We start from the raw sequence: 19,063 nt of genomic DNA on the forward strand, positions 1-19,063 counted from the left end.
ACAAAAATAAATACATAAATAAATAAGGGGACGGAGCGTATACACTTTATTACACAATATACAGAATTCGCACTAGAAGGGCGGCGCACACATAGTACACAGTTTATACAAGAAACAAATACAGTTGTGTTTTCGGGAGCTCTAACTATTTTATGTGCATCTCCCACGATGAGAAGACGGGAAATGACGTCACTGGAGCGACTAATACTGACATCCTGTTTTAATTTGCTGCTAGAATAGCTCTATCTACTGAAGAACCTTGTAGGACACATCAACATAAGATGATCTGGGATCAATTGACCCGCTGAATTGACAATTTTTAAGAGAAAATCTTGTGTTTATGCAAGGTATCACCAACCTTTCAAGGAAATAGAAATAAATGCCTCTGCATCATTGGGCCTGGCCTGAATTTGACACCACCCAACCGTGCAGAAATGAATGAAATCAGATTATTAAACAACAATCTTGGACCAAATCTGACAAAATGGCGACACCTGCCGGTAACAAGTAATAACTACTTTTTAAGTTTTATGAGGTTGATCCGGCGGCTTCCAAGCTGTCCAAGGATTCAACCAGATCACCACGTGGGAACCATGAAATGATCATTGGGGTAAAAACCTTCATCATACCCAACTTCACATGTTTCATAAGATACAGGGAAAAATCAAATTGTAATGGAGAACGAACTTCAGGACATAATAGCTGCTAGAATTTAATACAAAAGCACAAAAATAATACTGTCCTTTAAAAGACACAAAGTGTAATTTCAGACAGAACTTGAGACAGGAAGTGTTTCAGATGAGATGATGCGTTATGACACATCCTCCTGTAAAGCAACAAGGAATCAAACTGCTGATGTGAACAGTGAACCGAGACCGATGCTGATGTCAGCGTATGATACAGAAAATGGATGATGTCACTGTAGCCTTGCTCTCTTCTCAGGAGGCGGTTTTCCCGGTGGACCTGGGGTGGAGGATTTTGTGGCTGGTTCCCGCTCCTCTTGTTTTACAGTTTCTATGGGGGGTTCAGGCTCTTTCTTCACCTCAACTGCAAAATAAGAGCATGTAATTAGAGATTATGTGGGGTCTATACTGTAACTCTGTTTGATGAACATCACGGACCCTTGATCTAAGACCATACCTGGAATAGGCTTCTCACCAGGCTTAGGCTGAAATTTTAGAGGAAAACAATATTAAATGGATCCAATCAAATTAAAATGAAATTAATTCAAGTGGAGACATTGAAAACATAAAAACTTAAACACAGCTCTGAGCTGGTGTTACATGTACCTGGTAGAATGTCGGAGGGAACTTTGTCCTGAGGTCCAAAAGGAGTGTGTCAACACGGTGCCTCTGAAACAGTGAACTTGGCTCTTCTTTTTTCTTAGTCTTGGGCTTAGCTTTTTCTGGGCAGAGAAATAAATTAATCTCCCGGTACAGGAAGTGCTCTTTCCATAACGTCATGATTTCAACTGCCAAAGTGTAACCTCTCTCCTCCTGGTCCTTGAAGTGCCACCAGTATCCTTTAGATGGGTGATAGCGGCAGTACGACATGGCCTCATCGAACGCAGACTGGATTCCGTGGACAGCAGAAAGCTAAAACACAAGTGATTGATATTTATCACAAAAAAAAATAATCCAGCTGTTATAATACATTCAGCAGTATCTGATGGAGTCATAGAAAACATTGTCACCGCTCGGGAGCTGATAACTGTTCCCAGGTCTGGGGCTTGATACACCACGCCTGCTATGATGTAGTAGTCTGCCATGGGAATCACTGGAGGACAACACACATGAAAACTAACAATATGTTCTTCACATCAAGCTTCAATGGCATGAGTGTGATCATATTAGAACGTATAATCTTAATTCTAATTAGTTGTAGTAAAGAAATGATCAAACTGTTGCAGTGGTGACCGTTTGACAGCTGGAAAATGGCAATAACTGTGGATCTGCATAATCTCTGATCAATACACCGACCGACCAGAACACCACTGCTCACCTTGCGTTGGTGACTGCCTCTGCTGTTTACGGATTATATAAAGAATTGGCTCCTGAGCATGGAGGAGGATGTACTCCACCCCGACCATCTGACTGGAAAGAAGACAGGAACGTTTGCCTTTAGCTTTTAATGTCAATCAGTACAACACCTGTGCAGCAGAGTGTTGAAAATGCATTTCAGACAATTGGAACTGTGTTTTGTCTCGTGTTGTTTATGTACATTCACACTCTATATTTACTACAAATCTTCTTTCCTTCAGTTTTCTATTATGTGTAACGAGAACTTACTTCAGATGCTCCACAGTAAGCCGCTGCATCTTCACGACCTCATTATTGCAGGTTCGATCATAGAACGGGTTGCTTCTCTCGGAGAAGTAGTCCAGTACATTTCCCGGGTTAAGGATTGGTACCCAGCCGCTGTCCACCCAGGATATCCCGAGAAGGTTGTCTGCGAATGGAAAGACAAATCTAGCTTTCTTAAATTGATGTTATGTGTGACGTTTGAAATCACATCAGGGTTACACTGACAAAGGAATTTATAATTTACCATAATGGCAGTATTAAAAAACAATTTAGCTAGAATTATTGCTGAAATATATATAATTCGTTGCGGTACAAGTTAATCGTCAAATCCGTCAATTAATATCTTAATTATCCGATAATCTCATCAAAGCGTAATTGTTGCTAACGCTAAGGCTAACAAAAATATGTGGAGCCTTCCGGCAGTAGGTCCAGCGAACAGCTTTAATTTGGGCTCCAAACATAGAATACAAAAAATTACGAATTATTTAATATCACTTCATCAAAAATAAATAATAAATGGCCCAAATGATTCGATAACAAATTATAAAACGGTGATTTTGTTACCTCTGAAGTCCACGGCCGCCATGACACAAATAACATGTCTCACAAAAACTACGTCATCGCTCCGCATCAAGTCGATGCTTGATGACGTTTCTTTAATTTATTATTTTGCAATGAAGGGCATAAATTCAGGGCATTAATGGCGTTTTAGATGATGATGATGATAATTATAATAATTGTTAATATTATTATTATTAGTATTATTAACTGCAATAACACGGAGGCGTGTATTATATCCCCACTTTCATTTCATTAAATATAATTCTATCTGTCTCTTGACACCACTTCAGTGTCCCGTTCAGCCTTTCTGTCAGCAGCCATTAACTGCCATGTTTAAAAGCCGTCACGCAGCAGACACACCCAGACAGCTGCTCAGTGTCCCGTGGACGTGACGGGACTGAGGGCAGGCGTTGTGGACACTCTCCGGTCAGGAGAGAAGGGATGCTTCTCTCCTATCTGCGGCTCCTCTTTATAGCTCCATTCCCGTGCGCAAACCTCGGCTTGAATGACATCATCAGGGATTGTATTCCCTGTAAGCAGTTCAGGCAGGCTGGAGGATCTTTATCTGATTCATCTGCAGAGATGTCTGCATTCTTCCAATATGACATAAGGGCAAGAGAAAAACGTTTAAGCTTGAGTTGCAAGTTTATAATGTTTTAATTATTCCGTCAAATCGTTATAAATAGTTTTTGGCCATGACAAAACAAAAATAATAGTGATATTTGGATAAAATAAGAAAAGCAAATGTTGACTTATACTGAGGAATGACTAAATTTCAATTATAAGATGTATAACAAAATAATTTTGTAAATTGAAATATTAATACGGGATTTAAAAGCACAACTAATTCCCGTTGTAAATAAAAGTATCTGCAAAGAAACAAAGCGGCCCGCTTTTAACCAAAACAGGGTCCGACTAGCAAACAAACAGATACATACTAACATTATTATTTCTCCCCTTACTGCTTGAGGACCCTCCTGGGACAACTGGCCTCGAATTTTGTAACCAATCGGCTCGTCGGATGGGGTAAAATACGAGAACGCGCTCCGACGGAGGGGTGCGCGTTACGCACAGAGAAGACGGAGCTGCGACAGTGGAGGAGAGGATGCAGTGAACAGCCGCGGCTTCCCTGCTAATTTACAAATAAGAAAATCCGCGTCAACGTCTGAAATGAGCGTGATCCAAGCTGGACACGACGGAAAGACCACCGGGCTGCAGACCGACACCGGCGGCGGCTCTCCGAGGCTCCAGCAGCGCGCTCAGCCCCCGAGCAGCGGCAGGACCAAAGACGCCCGGTACCAGCAGCAGCTCCAGCAGCAGAGGCATCATGGTGGCTCGATGCTGAAGCAACCATCCCACAACGAGCCAGCCGACGTCGTGAGGCGGGCGCTGGACTTCAAGTGCCAAGGCACCCAGTGCTACAAGGAGAAGAAATACCGGGAGGCGATCGGGAAGTACCACCGCGCTCTGCTGGAGATCAAGGGGCTGTGCAGGGTTCTGGGGGATCCGGACCCCGGATCCAAACCCCCGACCTCCCTCCTGCAGACCATCAGCAAGCCCAGCACGCTGACAGACGAGCAGAAGGGGGCCATGGAGAACGCAGAGCTGGAGTGCTACAACAGCTTGGCCGGTAAGAGACGCGCGTCTCTTGCACATTTCGCACGCACGCACGCACGCACACACACTTTGCACGTATCTCTTTTCAACAGGGAAATATTCTGACCCCTCATGAATGATTCATAGAAGCTATGAGTCATTCTCAGGCTTGCCCCGCAAATGACCTATTTATTCCCATCTCAGCAAATCCACGCAGGATATTTACTCTATGTGTCTGTCTGAGCCAAATAAAGATTTGATTGATTGATTGATTGATATTTATTATATGTGTCTGTCTGAGCCAAATCAAGCCCCCATCTCGGCGCCTGACAGGCATTTCTGCTGCGTGATGCCATTTGCTGCTTCCCACAGAGTTATTGGGAACCTGTTGTCCCCCTCCTCTTTCTCTAGCCTGCCTTCTGCAGATGGAGCTGGTGAACTACGAACGAGTGAAGGAGTACTGTCTGAAAGTACTGCACAAAGAGGGAAAGAACTTCAAAGCCCTGTACCGGTCCGGCGTGGCTTACTACCACCTGGGAGACTTCCAGAAGGCGCTGCACTACCTGAAGGAGTCGCACAAACAGGAGCCGTCAGGTCAGGGCCGAGGTCACGCCGGCTTTCCGTTCGGCTTTATTGAGTTTACGGATCAATTGATCGCTGACACAAACGGTCCTTTTGTTGATTTGCGTACGAGCCATAGTGATGAAAGCTTTGGTTGATGAATTGATTAGGTAATTGCCAGAATACGAGTTGACTTTGAAACTAATTACAATTAGAACTGATTTTCTAAATGCCTCTTGTTTACATCTTTATTTAAAGCTTCTTTACATGTTACGGCTTTCTTTAGTCCAAATGACATTAAAGCTGATAAATGCTCCTTCTTAGTAGTCGTAGTGGTTCGTAGAGATTTATGAGCACATTGATGCACATTTCCTGCCCGAGCCGGATATAGATCAGCCTGTTCCTATCTTTGTTTTCCAGACACCAACGCTATCCGCTACATCCAGCTGACAGAGATGAAGATTCGTAGGAATGCCCAACGGGACAAGAAAGAAGCGACATAAGCTCTTGGAGTCAAATGACTTTTCACCTATTATGATTTCAGCCCGACGGTTTGCCACCCAGACCTCACACACCACGAGTCAGGTCTCGGCGGGACTCAGTATTGATTTGCTTTTTGCCTTGCACAGCATCCGTCAGCCAGTTATGTGATTGAACTTCATTATTGTGTGCTTGAAGCGGTTTTTTTTTAAACCAAAACCTGTACCTGAGTTTCTGTTTGCCAAATGTTTCTCCTATGAGTATTTTCTAACCTTTAGAAACTGATGCACTGCCGATCCAAACATTGCACATACAGGGCAACGCAGGAGCAGCACGGTCCCGAGGGTGAATCCAACACGTCTCCATGTAACCGTTATTTAGCACAAGATGTCTTTGACTTGGCACGGAACGAGTAGAATCCGCCTACACTTGTGTCGCCGTGCTTTCCTTTAAAATACAACAACACATCAAGTTGTTTTGGTTACTCTTGATTATATCTGATGTAAAGGTGCTTTCATTGAGAACGTTTTTTTTTTACAAAATGCATAGGGAACAACACCAGGAGCACATGGTTGCTAATTGTAGTGCTAGGTTAAAGAGACATATCACAAAATGTAAATATGCGACTTTATATAAGTCACAAAAAAATATATAGAACAGAGGTGAGCTTTTTGTGTTTATTAATGCCGAGACAAAGCACTTCATTCGCAGCATTCACTGTAAAGGTATAGTAAGGTAATAAATGTGTCTTGTAGCACTTTTATTGTGGATTCGCTTTCTATTTGTCATTTTCCTCTCGCATTCTCCAGAAGTTGATGTCGCTCCATGACGCACGTTGATGAAAGCACCTTAAGAAATGAGACAACCCGTACTGATTGAAATGATAGACGCTGCGGAGGTGAGGATTCCTGAGGAAACGAGTGATGAATGCTTGAGAAGTGACAGACAGGAACGCAGGGAAAAAAGCCAGGAGGGAATCCTGCTCGGATTTCAAAGCTATATCCAGCTGGCCTATAGCTGCTTCACACTGCTTCTAAAGCATGTGCATGAAAGAAAGATCATTTACTGCGCAAGGAGGAATCAGAACTACTTAGCATTTGCTAGTCGGTTAGCCATCAGCCCACCAGTTCGGTGAGGAAACGAGATTATTTGGTTCCTTAGCTGGAATCAGCCCAGAAAGCCTTGATGAGCTTTATCATTTTAGTTATGTTGGTAATAGATTCTTTACGTGGCTCAAGGCACCCTCCCGGTCAGGTGAGGTCATCTGTATAACGCTCTGGCGTCCATTGCAGCGTGATGCACATGACGTGGTTCCGTCTCATGCACGTTGCCTGAAGATGCTCCGGACTTTCAGCTCATTCCTGCAGCGTGCACGCACGACACCGTCTAAACTTCCACTCAAAACACTTCCGCAGCAACCGCAGAGCAAAAATACAGACTGTAGTGTTGAACCCATTCATTAGATGGAGAGAGAAAGAATGATTTGTCTTTTTTACTATGATTCTACTCACATCCGTGTGTTCCAGTGCAAATACAAGTCAGTCAATTACAGCATCATTCCCAGCCTCAACAACCAGAAACAGTGCATTCAGCTTATTGGTGGTGACTCTTCAGACGCCTCAGAGGGACAGCCTCTGAGGCTATTGGTACATCGTTCACACAAACATGCCTATCGGGTCATACTTGGGACAAATACAGATCAAACCTGAGGACCTCCGGAGAGGATGCTTGAAATCTGACAAGAGAAAACAGGCATGAAGAGTAGAAGCAGCGTGTCAACGACCCAGAAACCTTTCTGACTGTTGCATTCGTCATTTCCACCTACGGTTAATTTGATCGTTATCATCGCTTATCTGTGAAATTGTATTCATTCCAAATTCTTGACCTCGAATCTTCGCTTTCCCTAATTCAAAGCTTCAAATATTCAGCTTTATATCAGATAAGATAAAAAAAAAAAAAAAACAGCAAAGTCTCAAATTAAGATATTGTAAACAGAAAAAGTACTTAAATGGCTTCGACAATCAAATTCAAATACCGACTAATTACCTGATCGTGTCTGTTCTTGGCATCTAATTTAATATAAGTGCTGAATGTTTAAAACGTTAAAAGGTGCTGGAAAGACGCATGAAACCAATAAATGAACGTAAAGCAGGTCAAATGTGGCTGTACTTTGTGAGAAGACACATTTAACTTTACAAATCGATTCATTTTACAACAGGAACGAAGGCAAAAACAATGCATTAAAAAATCTATCAATTAATAAGTAAATAAAATAAAATAAATCCTTCACAAATATAAGAAATTGAGAATAAACACCCACACGCCACCAGGGCGTGTTTCATCTACGCGCCATTGAACACACAAACACACGCTGTCCGTACAACAGCTCATCCGGACCAACCATTTATGAGGCGGTTTGCAGTCGCAAAAAGAAAGTTCCCTTCACAAAGAAGGAGCTCGGCGGGATGAACGCCGTGGAGCAAATACATTAATCTCAAGCATCAATGACATTCTTTATAGCTCAGCTATATGCGGCACGAGACTCAGATTCACGGCAGATCAGTGTTTGTATAAATCGATACGAGTGATTGGTGATGGGAGGTGCTCAGTGCAAAACAGGAGCGCAGCAACAGCAGATTTATCTTTAGCAAAAGACAAATAATCAGAAGTTAGGACATTGAAAAAAACGAAAAACCTCAAGCTGCATTCATGATGTTCAACAAAAGTACACTTCATTAAATGCACAGTCTTCAACTCCAGCTTGAAATGAAGAGGAGCACATAAAGCGTAGTGAATCCGCCAACGCCACACCGAGGACACTCGTGTGTGTGTGTGGCCGTTTAGTCTGAGCCACGCCTCCAGCCCTCCACAAAACTGAGATAAAATCAGTTGAGTAGTTTTTGCAGAATTAAGGTAAATTCAGTTTAAAAAGAATTAACAATAATATTAAAGAAAATGTAAATAAATTCTGCTATCAGCACCAAAATCTAACGGCTCTTTGCCGTCCCGTTTCTGATCCCTCAGCCAAGTTTTAAACCATCAAATAACCCCCCAAAAAACATCCAACAAACAAACGCACACAGGATGAAAGGGCCGTGGCAGAGGTCAGCACAGAGCTTCACGCTGGCCCTCTCATGCATCATCAATCACTATTGGGTCGCGTGAGGTTTCAATCATTTCTCATGGTTCTTTTAAGCAGAAATTGGACAAATTCCATCACAAACGGTCAGAAAGGTCAAATATTCACAGTAAATTCCTGTGTGAGAAATGAAAGGTGAAAGAATCTCCACTGGTTAAAGCTAAAAACTGGGTCACTGTGTCCACACCTGTCCTGGTCCACCGGGCGACACTGGGGACAGGTGGTGCACACAGGGCCGAGTCAGGACCAGGGCCCGGGTCTGTGATGGCCAGCAGAGTCTTTGGGCAAGCTGACCTCCGGCCTGCAGAGCGGGACAGTTCCATCCTTGCACTGCCCTTCATCCAGCTGGTCCAACAGGGTTTCATTCTTTTGGGGGGAATAGGGAGTCGGGGCCTCCATTGGGGTGGGCAACACCGCCGGGTCTCTACCGAACTCTACAGTTGGAGGAGTCTCTGTACTGGATGTGTGGGCGGGAGACTCTCCGTTACCCAGGTTACAGCCGTTTCCCCTGGGCCTCGTTTCTGCCCAAAACACCTCGCTGAGGGCCCGGGGCGAAGGCCGAGGCCTGGCCACAAAGTCCAGGGTCTTGGGGCGTTCAGGGGCGCAGCGACGCCGAGGAGTTGGAGGGAACACAACATTTGGATCGGGGAGCCGGGGGACCGCAGGACCGTCGTCTTTTAAACTTCTGAGGCCACCTGTTACAGAAAAAGAGGGAATGCAGAGAGATGAACATGAATGTTTCCGTTTATATTTGGGTCCAAATTCATAAAATACGTAGATTCAACATGTCACCAAGCTACATCGGTACATCTGGAATCAGAGCCTCTACCTGGGCTCTCTAGAACAGTTCTTTCTGGCAGCGGCTCCAGATTATTAGGAGGGCAGCTCCTCTTGATGGCCCCGTCCGATGGCGTTCGACGCAGGCTACGCAAGCAGCTTTGGGCGGCGGGCACATGTGTGGGCGTGAGAGACTGGCGGGGGTTACGCTTGAAGCTCTCAAGGTGGGTGTTGACCAGCGGGTTGACTGGGGATCGGACGGGCGGGGCAGGCAAGGCGGGGCGGCAGCCCAACGGCTCCTCGCTGTCGGAGCGCAGCAGCGATTTGGTGGAGTTGCAGTCGGACACAGAGGATAAGGACAGCAGCGTGTCAGAGGTGGGCACGCCTCGCTCGGGCAGCGAGGGCGCCGAAGGTTTCAGCGGGCTATCCCATCCGAAAAGCCTGCGAGTCGTGGGACTGGTGCTCCGCCTTTGGCCTCCGGCTCTGTGGAAGAAGCCCTCCCATCGAGGTTTGATGCTCTCCTCCGGTTGGGCCAAAGTTAGAAGGTTGGAGCCCAGTCCAACGGCTGCCAGCAGAGCTCCACAGCCCAGGAGGACAAGTTCAGACCGCCGGCCCCCCACAAGGCTCTTCCCGTACGCCAGTGCTCCGGGAAGCTGGCCGCCGGGGCAGTACTCATCTCCATTGCCATCGGCAGCCGCTGTGTGGCCATCCTTATGGAAGGGGATGCAGAGGTAGGACTGACCGGGAGCTGCCACCGGGTCAGTCGTGAAGCAGCAGTCTTCATCTTCTAACAGGACACACAGAAGAACAACGGGGAAGAGGTGTTAGTCGGCTGGAAGCCGTTTACGATGACAAACCATGAGGATGAGGCACGTCTCCGAGGTGATTTCTGGCTCAGAAGATCTCCAATTATCGCTGCAGCAAGCGATGGAGGCTGATTGTGGCGTCCTGGGCTGGCGAGCTTTGATTCAGTTTGTGGCTGTGAGTCAACCTTGAATGTCACGTAACAGTTTTCCCCGGCCGTCTGATGCCTGGCTAACACGTCAGATTTAAGGAGGCCCGATTACCCATCTCCAGCAGGCTGGGCACGCCAGGCACCGCAGGGCTGTGTCTCGGGGATCGGCGAAGGTTTGGGGCGCTGCAGGACCGCTGCCTGCTGCCTTCGTGAGGAGGCTTCGCACTTTTGGAGAAGATAAAGATGGAATCTTTAATGTCAGAATAATTTCCAGACTGTAATTGTCATAAAACTGAGGTCTCATCACACTCAGGTCCTGCTACCTGGAATCAGCGCTGTGCTCTCTGTACGGGCCACACCCACGGGACCGTCCCTTTTTCCTGGAGCCCTTCCTCTCACTCGCCGCCTCATCCTGCGGGAAGCACGTGCTGCGCCCCCATGCTGCGCATCCCTCCCCCGGAGTGACTGCAAAATGGGACACCAAATAGGAGAACTGCTGACAAACATCGGATTGAAACTAAACAATCAAGCAACTCAGACTGAGACGGAAGGTTGTGGAGGCGCTCACGCTGGATGGCTCTCAGGCGGGGCAGCACCGGAGGGCTGGTCTGGGGGGTGGAGCTGCTCCTCCGTCGGCCATGTGAGGGAGACGCCTGCACTGTGATTTTATGCTGGAAATCTAAATAAAGATTCAAAAAAACAAATACATTTGGGAAAAAATTAGGAATCTGATCTCCCTTATCCTCGGAAAACACAATAAGGATTAAATTAAAGCCCTTTAATGAAAGCAATAAGTTAGATACCTGAATACATGATGGAATATTGATCACGTTTTGTGATCAGTACAAATCAATAACATCACACCAACAATATTAGTGACTAATACTGGAAGGATAATACAGCTAAGCTAAGCTAATCATGACTCAGATAAGAGCCATCCAGAGGACTTCAATGATTACGCTGTCGATGGCGTTTCGTGCCTCAACTTGAACTTTGTCCCATTCTGCTTGCCGTACCCGACGGCAGGCTTATCCTGTTGCCATCCTTCAGTTTGAGTCGGCTGCGTCGGAATCTGCCCTGCCTGCTCTCCACGTGAGGCTTTTCCCGGTACAGCTGGTGAATGATGATGTTGAGCTCTCGCTCCAGGATGTGGATCTCCCGTTCGGCGAGTTCTTGCTCACGCCTCCTCAGCGCCTCCTCCTGGTACTTCTGCTGCAGCGCCGCTTGGGTCAGCTCTTCCTCCCAGGATCGCAGCTCCTGTGGGGGGGGGGGGGGGTCATGTGTTTACCGAATATAAACACATCATCCCTGCGCGGTTTAATCGGGCCATCGTTACCTTCTCCTTGATCCTCAGCTGATGGAACACTTCCTGGATCTCCAGCTTCCAGTCGTTCTGCAAAGAGTGGAAGGACTCTGCCGGCATCTCAAAGAAGCCCGACTCCTCGATGGCCGTCAGCTGATCCAGAATAGCTGTGAACTGGGGTCGGGAGTGAGAATCCGGGCTCCAGCAGTCTAAAGAAAAACGATTAAGCCTCAACCTCATTTTTGACCCTTGAATTCATTCCAGAAAACAATGATACGTTCAGACTGTCTCATCTCAGAGGCATTTCTTGCTGTTGCATCTACATATTCTGATGATGATTGTTGCCCCCCCCCAGGGATGTGAATTACGTAATGTTTGGGATGTTCTCTTACCCTCCATGAGACGTGCAAAGGGCTCAGGGCAGGTGGAGGGAATGGGCAGAGCCAGTTTGTTCATCGCCACCCCGTAAGCCACCGCAAGGCCGTCGATACCCCGAAACGGGACCTCTCCAGTCAGCAGCTCCCACAACACCACGCCGTAACTTTATTCAAAACAGAAAAACAGACGGTAATTGTCATTGAAAACCAAAAACGAATGTGTGTAGCACTACAGCAGCTGCACAATGGCCCATACAATACACGCCGCCAGAGAGCTCAACTAAGAGCCAGAACGCTTTAGGTTTTTAGTGGGTACACTGTTCCTTTAAAGTTGTCATTTTTGAATTATTTGCATATTGAAAAATATTGCTTTCTAAAATTATTATTGCACCACACTGTGTCAAAGTGCATGAAGCCATTTTTGCATTCATATTTATAATCTAGCTTCGTCATTGACATTCTGCTCTTCTTCCAATGAGCCAAGCTGTGCTTTGTTACTATGGCAACTGCTGAGCAGCCCGAGATGGACTTTTTCTCGTGCATGGTGGATAGAGGTATTCTGCCTCCAGCTTCCAGACCACTTATACACCCCCTCTTCTGCCCACCTCCAAATGTCGCTACCCTTGGAGAACGTAGACGAGCGGATGACTTCCGGCGCCATCCAGGCGTAGGTGCCGGCAGCGCTCATCTTGGTGGTCCGGTGCCACTCTCGAGCCAGCCCAAAGTCTGTGATCTTCAGAGTCTTGTTGCTGAGGTCTTCCATCTCCACTCTCTCAAGGATGAGGACTGGAGTGGGCGGGCGATGGTGGAGTGGGAGTTGATGAGGAGGATGGGGCAGGAGGTTATGTGTTCACATGCAGAGTGGCAGAGGGTTCGAAGGTAAAGTAAAATGTGTCGCCGGGATTGTGGTGTTGGGAGGTGCGGCAAAACACGGTGAAACGCAAACATTATTAGACAAAGGGAGGGTGAACAAAACAGGGTGTGGTCGGAGGGAGGCCATGATGAAAGGATGAAAACAGAAAAGAGAGAAGAAACAGAGAAATCAAGAAACAGTGAGGCATGACGAAAGACGGAAGCAGAGATGAATAACCTTGATCAATACCAACGATCTCACACAACAGATAAAGGATAGAAATAGCCTGTCGAGACACGCCCGTCTTCTCTGGTGGCTCTAAAAGCATTCCCAACACGCACAAGCAAAACAGCGACCACAAAGCCAGGCCACATGCTGCGGCCCCGCCCAGCCGAGAGGGTGCGTCTGCAGGCTGCCGTGAACATCAAGCGCCCCTTCATCAGCTCGCGGCTCTGACGGTGCCGAAGCGGGTTCCAACAGAACTCACCAATGTAAAGAATCAAACATGGCCGATTCCCCCCGAGACTGATCACACTCCCCGCCATGCATTAAATCTAAATTCACATGACTTTCCATCAACATCGGGGTGAGTAGAGAAGAGAATGACTGAACCGTTTTTATCTTTGGGTGAACTGTTCCTTTAAAAGAGTAAGTCCCTGCTCGTGAGACTTTAGGAAGAAACAGATGCAGGGATTAAAAAAAAAAACGTTTTTAAGGAACTGAACTTCCACAAACCACTTCCTAACCACAATGACGCGTCACAGGGTGGGGTCACAGGGCGGGGTCATAGGGTGGGGTCACAGGGCGCCACAACGTTTATAACCACTGATTAAATCAGTTTGTCAACGGGCTGGTTTGGACCCCAGGAAGACACAAAAATAGCATCCTTTGAGATTTCTTCCACTGGTGGAATACATGAAAGATATTTACTGATTTAATGATATATGATGAACCAGCATCCCCTAATCCAGAAAACAATACAAAAGCATGACATTCTGTCTTTAAGCATGTAAATACCGGTACTGCCGTTGTGACTTCTTAGATGATCAATCTGGAGGAAAGAATCACTCGCTTGCATTTGTGAAAGTTTCATTCTGTACTTTCCTGTCCTGTGATTGTGCCCCCCCCCCCCCCCCACATAGGATGACAACCAGTCAGAACGACTAAAGAAGCCTACTGGAAGTGAAGAACCGACGTTGATCCCCAGAGAAACCGGCCAATAGGAGGCGGGAAGCTAGCTGTGTGTATTGCCCGGGCCTCCAATGGGGCAGCTGGGGCAGAACGTTGGGCAAATCCTCAGTAATAGGCTTGGGATTTAGGGGATCCAGTCGGGTAAAACGCAAGATTAAAACCGCTCCACAGACACGCAGGCAGACTCCTCTCGCTTTCTGCTGCCGTTACTGGAGATCAAGTCACTAAACGTGTTTAGTAGATGAACTGAGTTTTCACTTCTAACTTGTAAAATGTATGTCATCCTGGCCTGTATTTGGTTTAAAAATAAATCTTTCTTTTCTAAAATAAAGGGATACATGCAGGAATGTAATTCCCCTTGTCCTAGACATTGCAACATATTTCAGTATTCCACAAAGAAAGACGGCAGTGGCAACGATGCTTCGTGGAGCGGTGGGTCCGGCAGTGAAAACAGACAGAAATCATTCTCTTCATGATATTGAAGAGTCACTTTATAGATTAGCCTTTAACTTCAATACTGAATTGACAAAAGCATTAGATTAAATGGAGTAAATCGAGCAGGACAACATGCAGCTGAACTAAATCGGTTTCCACAGAAAGTCATACATCTGACCTGTTCTCCTGCTACAGCTTCACCAAGGTGAAGCTTGACAGTCAGCAATATGAAAGCTGCAGCCTGCTTTTGATTCCAGACAGACGGAATGACAAATCCATAATGAAAGTACGAGCATCACGCAGAATTAAGGGCAGAGAGGAAAGTCTCACCGTTGCAGGACTTCAGGTCCCGGTGGATGATGGACACGATGGCCTGGCTGTGGAGGTAGAACATTCCCCGGGCGATCTGCACAGCCCAGTTCACCAGTGTGCACGGGGGGATGCGTTTCCCAGAAAGGGCCCGGTTGAGGGCCCCTCCCCGGGCGTACTCCATGACCAGACACAGGTTGGGCTCCAGCAGACACACCCCAAGCAGAGCCATGATGTTGGGATGGCTGAGCATGGCGAAAAGTTTGGCCTCCTGTCGCACGCTTTCCAGAGTCTGCTGGGCGTCCTCATCGGGGTCCCGCCGTGCCGCCTTCACGGCCACCTCAGAGCCCCGCCACACCGCACGGTAGACTTTCCCAAAACCTCCCACTCCGATGATTTCCCCCAGGGTCAGCTCGGAGAAGTCAATCTCCAGGACTGAGGAAAGACGCAGGAAAAGTGGACAGAAATGTAGAGATAACCCCAACACGTTACCCCCCCTTTGAAGGCCGTCCTGTCCGATAGCAGGGAATCTCTAAAGCAGGTCGGTCAGCTGAGCGATGCGATGATTAATCCACCGTGCCGCTCTAAATACAGGATCTGGTCCTTCTGTCACACAAGAGACCCGTCTTTAAATCTGAGACACTAAGAGGAGAAAGAAGATAAACCCCGCCCGACATCAAAGGTGTGTGATGGATCCAAACTCTCAGACTGACCTTGATGAATATTTTAGGTGGGATTGTGCATGAAACTAGGCCAGCTGCCTGGCGATGAAAGCCGGATGATGGGACGGATGACGGGACGGATGACGGGACGGATGACGGGACGGACGTGGCCCACCCAACACACATCGTCCTGCACACGCCTCAGACACGATGAGTGTTGGTGTTTGATGCCGAGGCCTTGGCTGCACATTTCCCTTGAGAGGCTGTTTGGACCTGAACGCATCACACTGACGCAGGACAGAGCAAAGCTCTGCACCACAGTGTCCATTCAGTGTTGGGGGTGCAGCGCATTGTAATGGGGGAGGGGGGGCAGAGTGATGGATAATGGTCCTGAAGCTGAGGATGCCTGCCTGGGCGGGGGCCGTGACACAGCACGCACTCTCCCCGTGTCTGGCCCTGTGGCTAAAGCACGAGGAAAGACTTCTGCGCGCACAACGGATACTCACGGTGCAGAGGAGGGACTGCGTACCGCTGCTCGGAGCCGTCCCGCAAATCCTCCGGAATGCCGTTCCCGCTGCTGACGTAGTTGGAAGGGAATATGCCCACCCGGTCTGCTATCATGCCGGTCCACCAGCCCTCATCTCCAGACACCAGGGAGTCTTTGGACAGCAGCTCCACCAGGTCCCCCCTGCGCAGACTGAGCTCGTCGTCCGCAGTGGCTTCATAGTCGAACACGGCCGTCCAGCAGCCCGACGCGGCGCCTCCGGGACCCGGCGCATGACGCGGCGCGGCGCTGCTGCCATTCTCTGGAGGCGGCCAGCGGAACACATCTGCGTCCGCTTCTTCCGATGACAAACACGCCTTAGGACTCAAACTATTGTCCAAAGCGGGTTTGAAGACGTCCATGGACGCGATCCATAGGGGCGACCCGGATCTCTGCACCTGACGCGGATGGCTCTGCGCGCCCTGCGTCTGAACGCAGCGAGGCGGCGGCTAATCCGCGCACAAGCGCCGCAGGGAACGGGGAACATAATCCTGCAGCATTTTCTGCCCCCCAGTCCCAGGATCAAACCAGTTTGGGGGGTTCGGCTGCACAATTCCTCGCCAATCATCGCCGGAAGCCATCGGACGCAACGCTCTTTATTTTAAGCCAATTGTGACACCGTGCGAATCAAACCCGGCTTCCTATTGGTCCACAGGCACGTCAGCAACGGTGATCCCCCCCCCCCCCAATTAAACACAAGGAAGCGTTAATTTTCTTCAAGCTGTCTCCTTTATTTATCGACCCCCCCCCCCATAAAACAAACAAACAAAAATATGACTAAAAATAACAGAGTTCATTCCATGCACAGTTCCCTGAAATAAAACCAGAACTCATCGCAAGGAGTAGAAAACAGTCAACAAAACTATCCAATGACGATCCGCACGAAGTCAGTCACGTGACAGAGAAGGTGTTTGTGCGCAAGAAACTCAAACAGCGCCACCAAAGGAAGAACTCTGATGATGAGGAGGAGAAATAGAGAAGAAGAACGACCCCAGACTGACGCCCCCACTGCAGAAATACTGACTTCTGTGTTCTGTTGCATCCGGCTGCTTTAATGTCTTATTTATAATAAAATAAAAATGCATCGCATATTAAAACAAACCTTTATACAAATTAAGAGGGTTAATTAAGAGTCTGTAATATTAATTTAAAAAAGCACCAGCCACGTGTTAAACAGCTTTCAGCAGCAGGATCAGACTGCGTCGGGAAGCACACCTGCACCAGGCTCTGGCTTCTTCCTGGAAGAGTTTCAATCCAACACGAGCATCACTGGGGGTGACCCCCCCGGAGACGAATGACGTCATAAACAGAGGTATTCCTTGCAGCTTTGCGCCTCAAGGAGAACTTAAGATGAGGGGAGCAACACATATGTATACTTATTTAAACATGATTACATGATGTTGTTCACTTACAGATTCAAGGTTTTTATCCGCTTTGTTTTCAGACTGTTATGCTGCCCCCAGGTGGCCAGAATGCGTAAAAGCTGCTTTAAAAGTGGTTTGTGCAACACTTCCGAAAGAAACTCTCCACTTAGTCAGCGCAGCAGAAAGCCAGTTGTGCGCGTCTCTCTCTGTTCAGTCTATAGTGACACATGTACAAGTAGAAGTCTCTGTAAATAGGACTGTACAGCAAAGTGCATGGAAGGAACCGTACAAAAATACTTCTGAATTTACCTCTGCAGCAACACATAGTTGTTTGTTTTTAAAGTTTGGTTTGAAACGGTGAAAACGACTCAGTAAATAAACAAAATACAATGCAATACTTTCACCGAGGCAAGATACATAACTCTTAGAAATGTGAAGACATCGTTCCGGTATATAGTTTGAACCCCCCCCCCCCCCCCCCTCCGTTGTTACAGCAGAAGGTGACCACATTTAAACAAATATTCAAAATATACAGAAAATATGTAAATATATTATATATCGATAGGTATAGAGTACAGAAGTAATGTCCAGGGCAGTTTGACCGTGTTCTTCTTCTTGCTGCTCCTCTTCCTCTTCTTGTTTGTGTGATATCTGAGAACACTCCTGAAGAAACTATGCAAATGAAAAAAAACTTAGTATGAAGCCATCCCATGGTCACTCAATGTAATCCCATTTGAGATATCATCTTTTCCTTAGATCAGAAAATAGTTCTTTTATTCCTGTTTCTGTGTGTTTTTATTTTAATTTTCTATTTGTTTTTGCATTTTAATCCCCAAAATACTTTTTTAAAAATGTCCTTCTCACCAGAAGTCAAGAAAAATATATATCTCTGATTGACTCCGCTCTCTCCGGATATAAGACTATGGTCTCTTCCAGTGGAAGGCGGGCTCTTCTCGCCTGGCCCATCCCCAACTGGAAGACAACCTGTGCAGGTTCAGGGTGATGCTCCTTCAGCCGAGGTGAACAGGCCGGTTGGAGAGAGAGGTTGCACCTCCAAGCATCCTCACAGAAGGGGTTGAGGGGGAGAGAGAGAGGGAGCACAATGGGGAGTTGACCTTTTGACCCCTCTATTGGTGAAGCCTGTTTAGAAGCCCTCTATATGACAGTATGCTTCCAGACTGGAGAAGAGGATATAAAGAAACCAGAGGCTGAAAAAAATGGCTGATGTGGCCAGTCTGTGTCCCCGGGGCCCACCGAGTTCTCCCCCAATGTGGGCCCGGCGCCGGTAAAGCAGCACCGAGATGGCCAGGAAGGCGAAGATGGTGAAAAGAGTGACAGAAAAGGCCAGCGAACCGGCCTCCACGATGAACGGCTTCCCTTTCATGCGCCAGTAGATAGCTGCCACCGACCAGGCCACGCCGATTCCCAGGAAGACGTTGACGGCGTTGCTGCCAGTCACATTCCCGATGGAGGCGTCAGCGTAGGTGTCCTGGACTGCTGATACCTTGCTGGCAAAGGTGTCTGGAGAGAGAAGCCGTTTGTTAATTGGATCCGATTTGAACCTCCACCACGGAGGCACTGGTTCGTCTGTCTGTTATTCAAACACGTATCCACAGATTTAGGTTTTGGCCCGATGAACAATGTTTTGGATTT

At 47.4% G+C, this 19,063-nt stretch overlaps 4 protein-coding genes across 5 annotated transcripts in view; 1 reads left to right on the forward strand and 3 right to left on the reverse strand.

Annotated features, from left to right (window-relative positions):
• Positions 1-699: 699 nt before the first annotated feature.
• On the reverse strand, positions 700-2,934 carry med6 (mediator complex subunit 6). 2 transcript variants are annotated; one of them, XM_068751942.1, is made up of 8 exons: positions 2,868-2,934; positions 2,289-2,448; positions 2,002-2,093; positions 1,694-1,776; positions 1,487-1,595; positions 1,290-1,405; positions 1,141-1,168; positions 700-1,047 (listed from the first exon to the last, which is right to left on the reverse strand). In XM_068751942.1, the coding sequence occupies exons 1-8, from the start codon at positions 2,932-2,934 to the stop codon at positions 917-919; spliced, it is 786 nt and encodes a 261-aa protein (XP_068608043.1). In that variant the 3' UTR covers positions 700-916. The 2 variants fall into 2 exon arrangements, with proteins under 2 accessions (XP_068608043.1, XP_068608041.1); XM_068751940.1 differs by having other exon boundaries at positions 1,290-1,595; positions 2,868-2,904.
• A 1,100-nt stretch (positions 2,935-4,034) lies between these two features.
• LOC137907319 (tetratricopeptide repeat protein 9A) lies at positions 4,035-5,524 on the forward strand. The gene is made up of 3 exons (XM_068751634.1): positions 4,035-4,494; positions 4,872-5,054; positions 5,442-5,524. Exons 1-3 carry the CDS (start codon positions 4,035-4,037, stop codon positions 5,522-5,524), a joined length of 726 nt encoding a protein of 241 aa, XP_068607735.1.
• A 3,356-nt stretch (positions 5,525-8,880) lies between these two features.
• map3k9 (mitogen-activated protein kinase kinase kinase 9) lies at positions 8,881-16,408 on the reverse strand. Its single transcript, XM_068751633.1, has 11 exons — positions 16,009-16,408; positions 14,862-15,275; positions 12,658-12,838; positions 12,068-12,216; positions 11,709-11,884; positions 11,389-11,629; positions 10,941-11,051; positions 10,696-10,837; positions 10,485-10,597; positions 9,470-10,204; positions 8,881-9,335 (listed from the first exon to the last, which is right to left on the reverse strand). Exons 1-11 carry the CDS (start codon positions 16,406-16,408, stop codon positions 8,881-8,883), a joined length of 3,117 nt encoding a protein of 1,038 aa, XP_068607734.1.
• Positions 16,409-16,800: 392 nt separating this feature from the next.
• slc8a3 (solute carrier family 8 member 3) overlaps positions 16,801-19,063 on the reverse strand; it is a 39,536-nt gene continuing 37,273 nt past the window's right edge. The window contains exon 8 of the mRNA XM_068752429.1: positions 16,801-18,931. Coding sequence (XP_068608530.1) covers positions 18,555-18,931 — 377 coding nt within the window. The 3' untranslated portion in view covers positions 16,801-18,554. The remainder of the gene's footprint in view (positions 18,932-19,063) is intronic.

The sequence above is a fragment of the Brachionichthys hirsutus genome, chromosome 18 (genome assembly GCF_040956055.1).
Source record: "Brachionichthys hirsutus isolate HB-005 chromosome 18, CSIRO-AGI_Bhir_v1, whole genome shotgun sequence".
In the NCBI taxonomy this organism is placed as follows: Eukaryota; Metazoa; Chordata; class Actinopteri; order Lophiiformes; family Brachionichthyidae; genus Brachionichthys; species Brachionichthys hirsutus.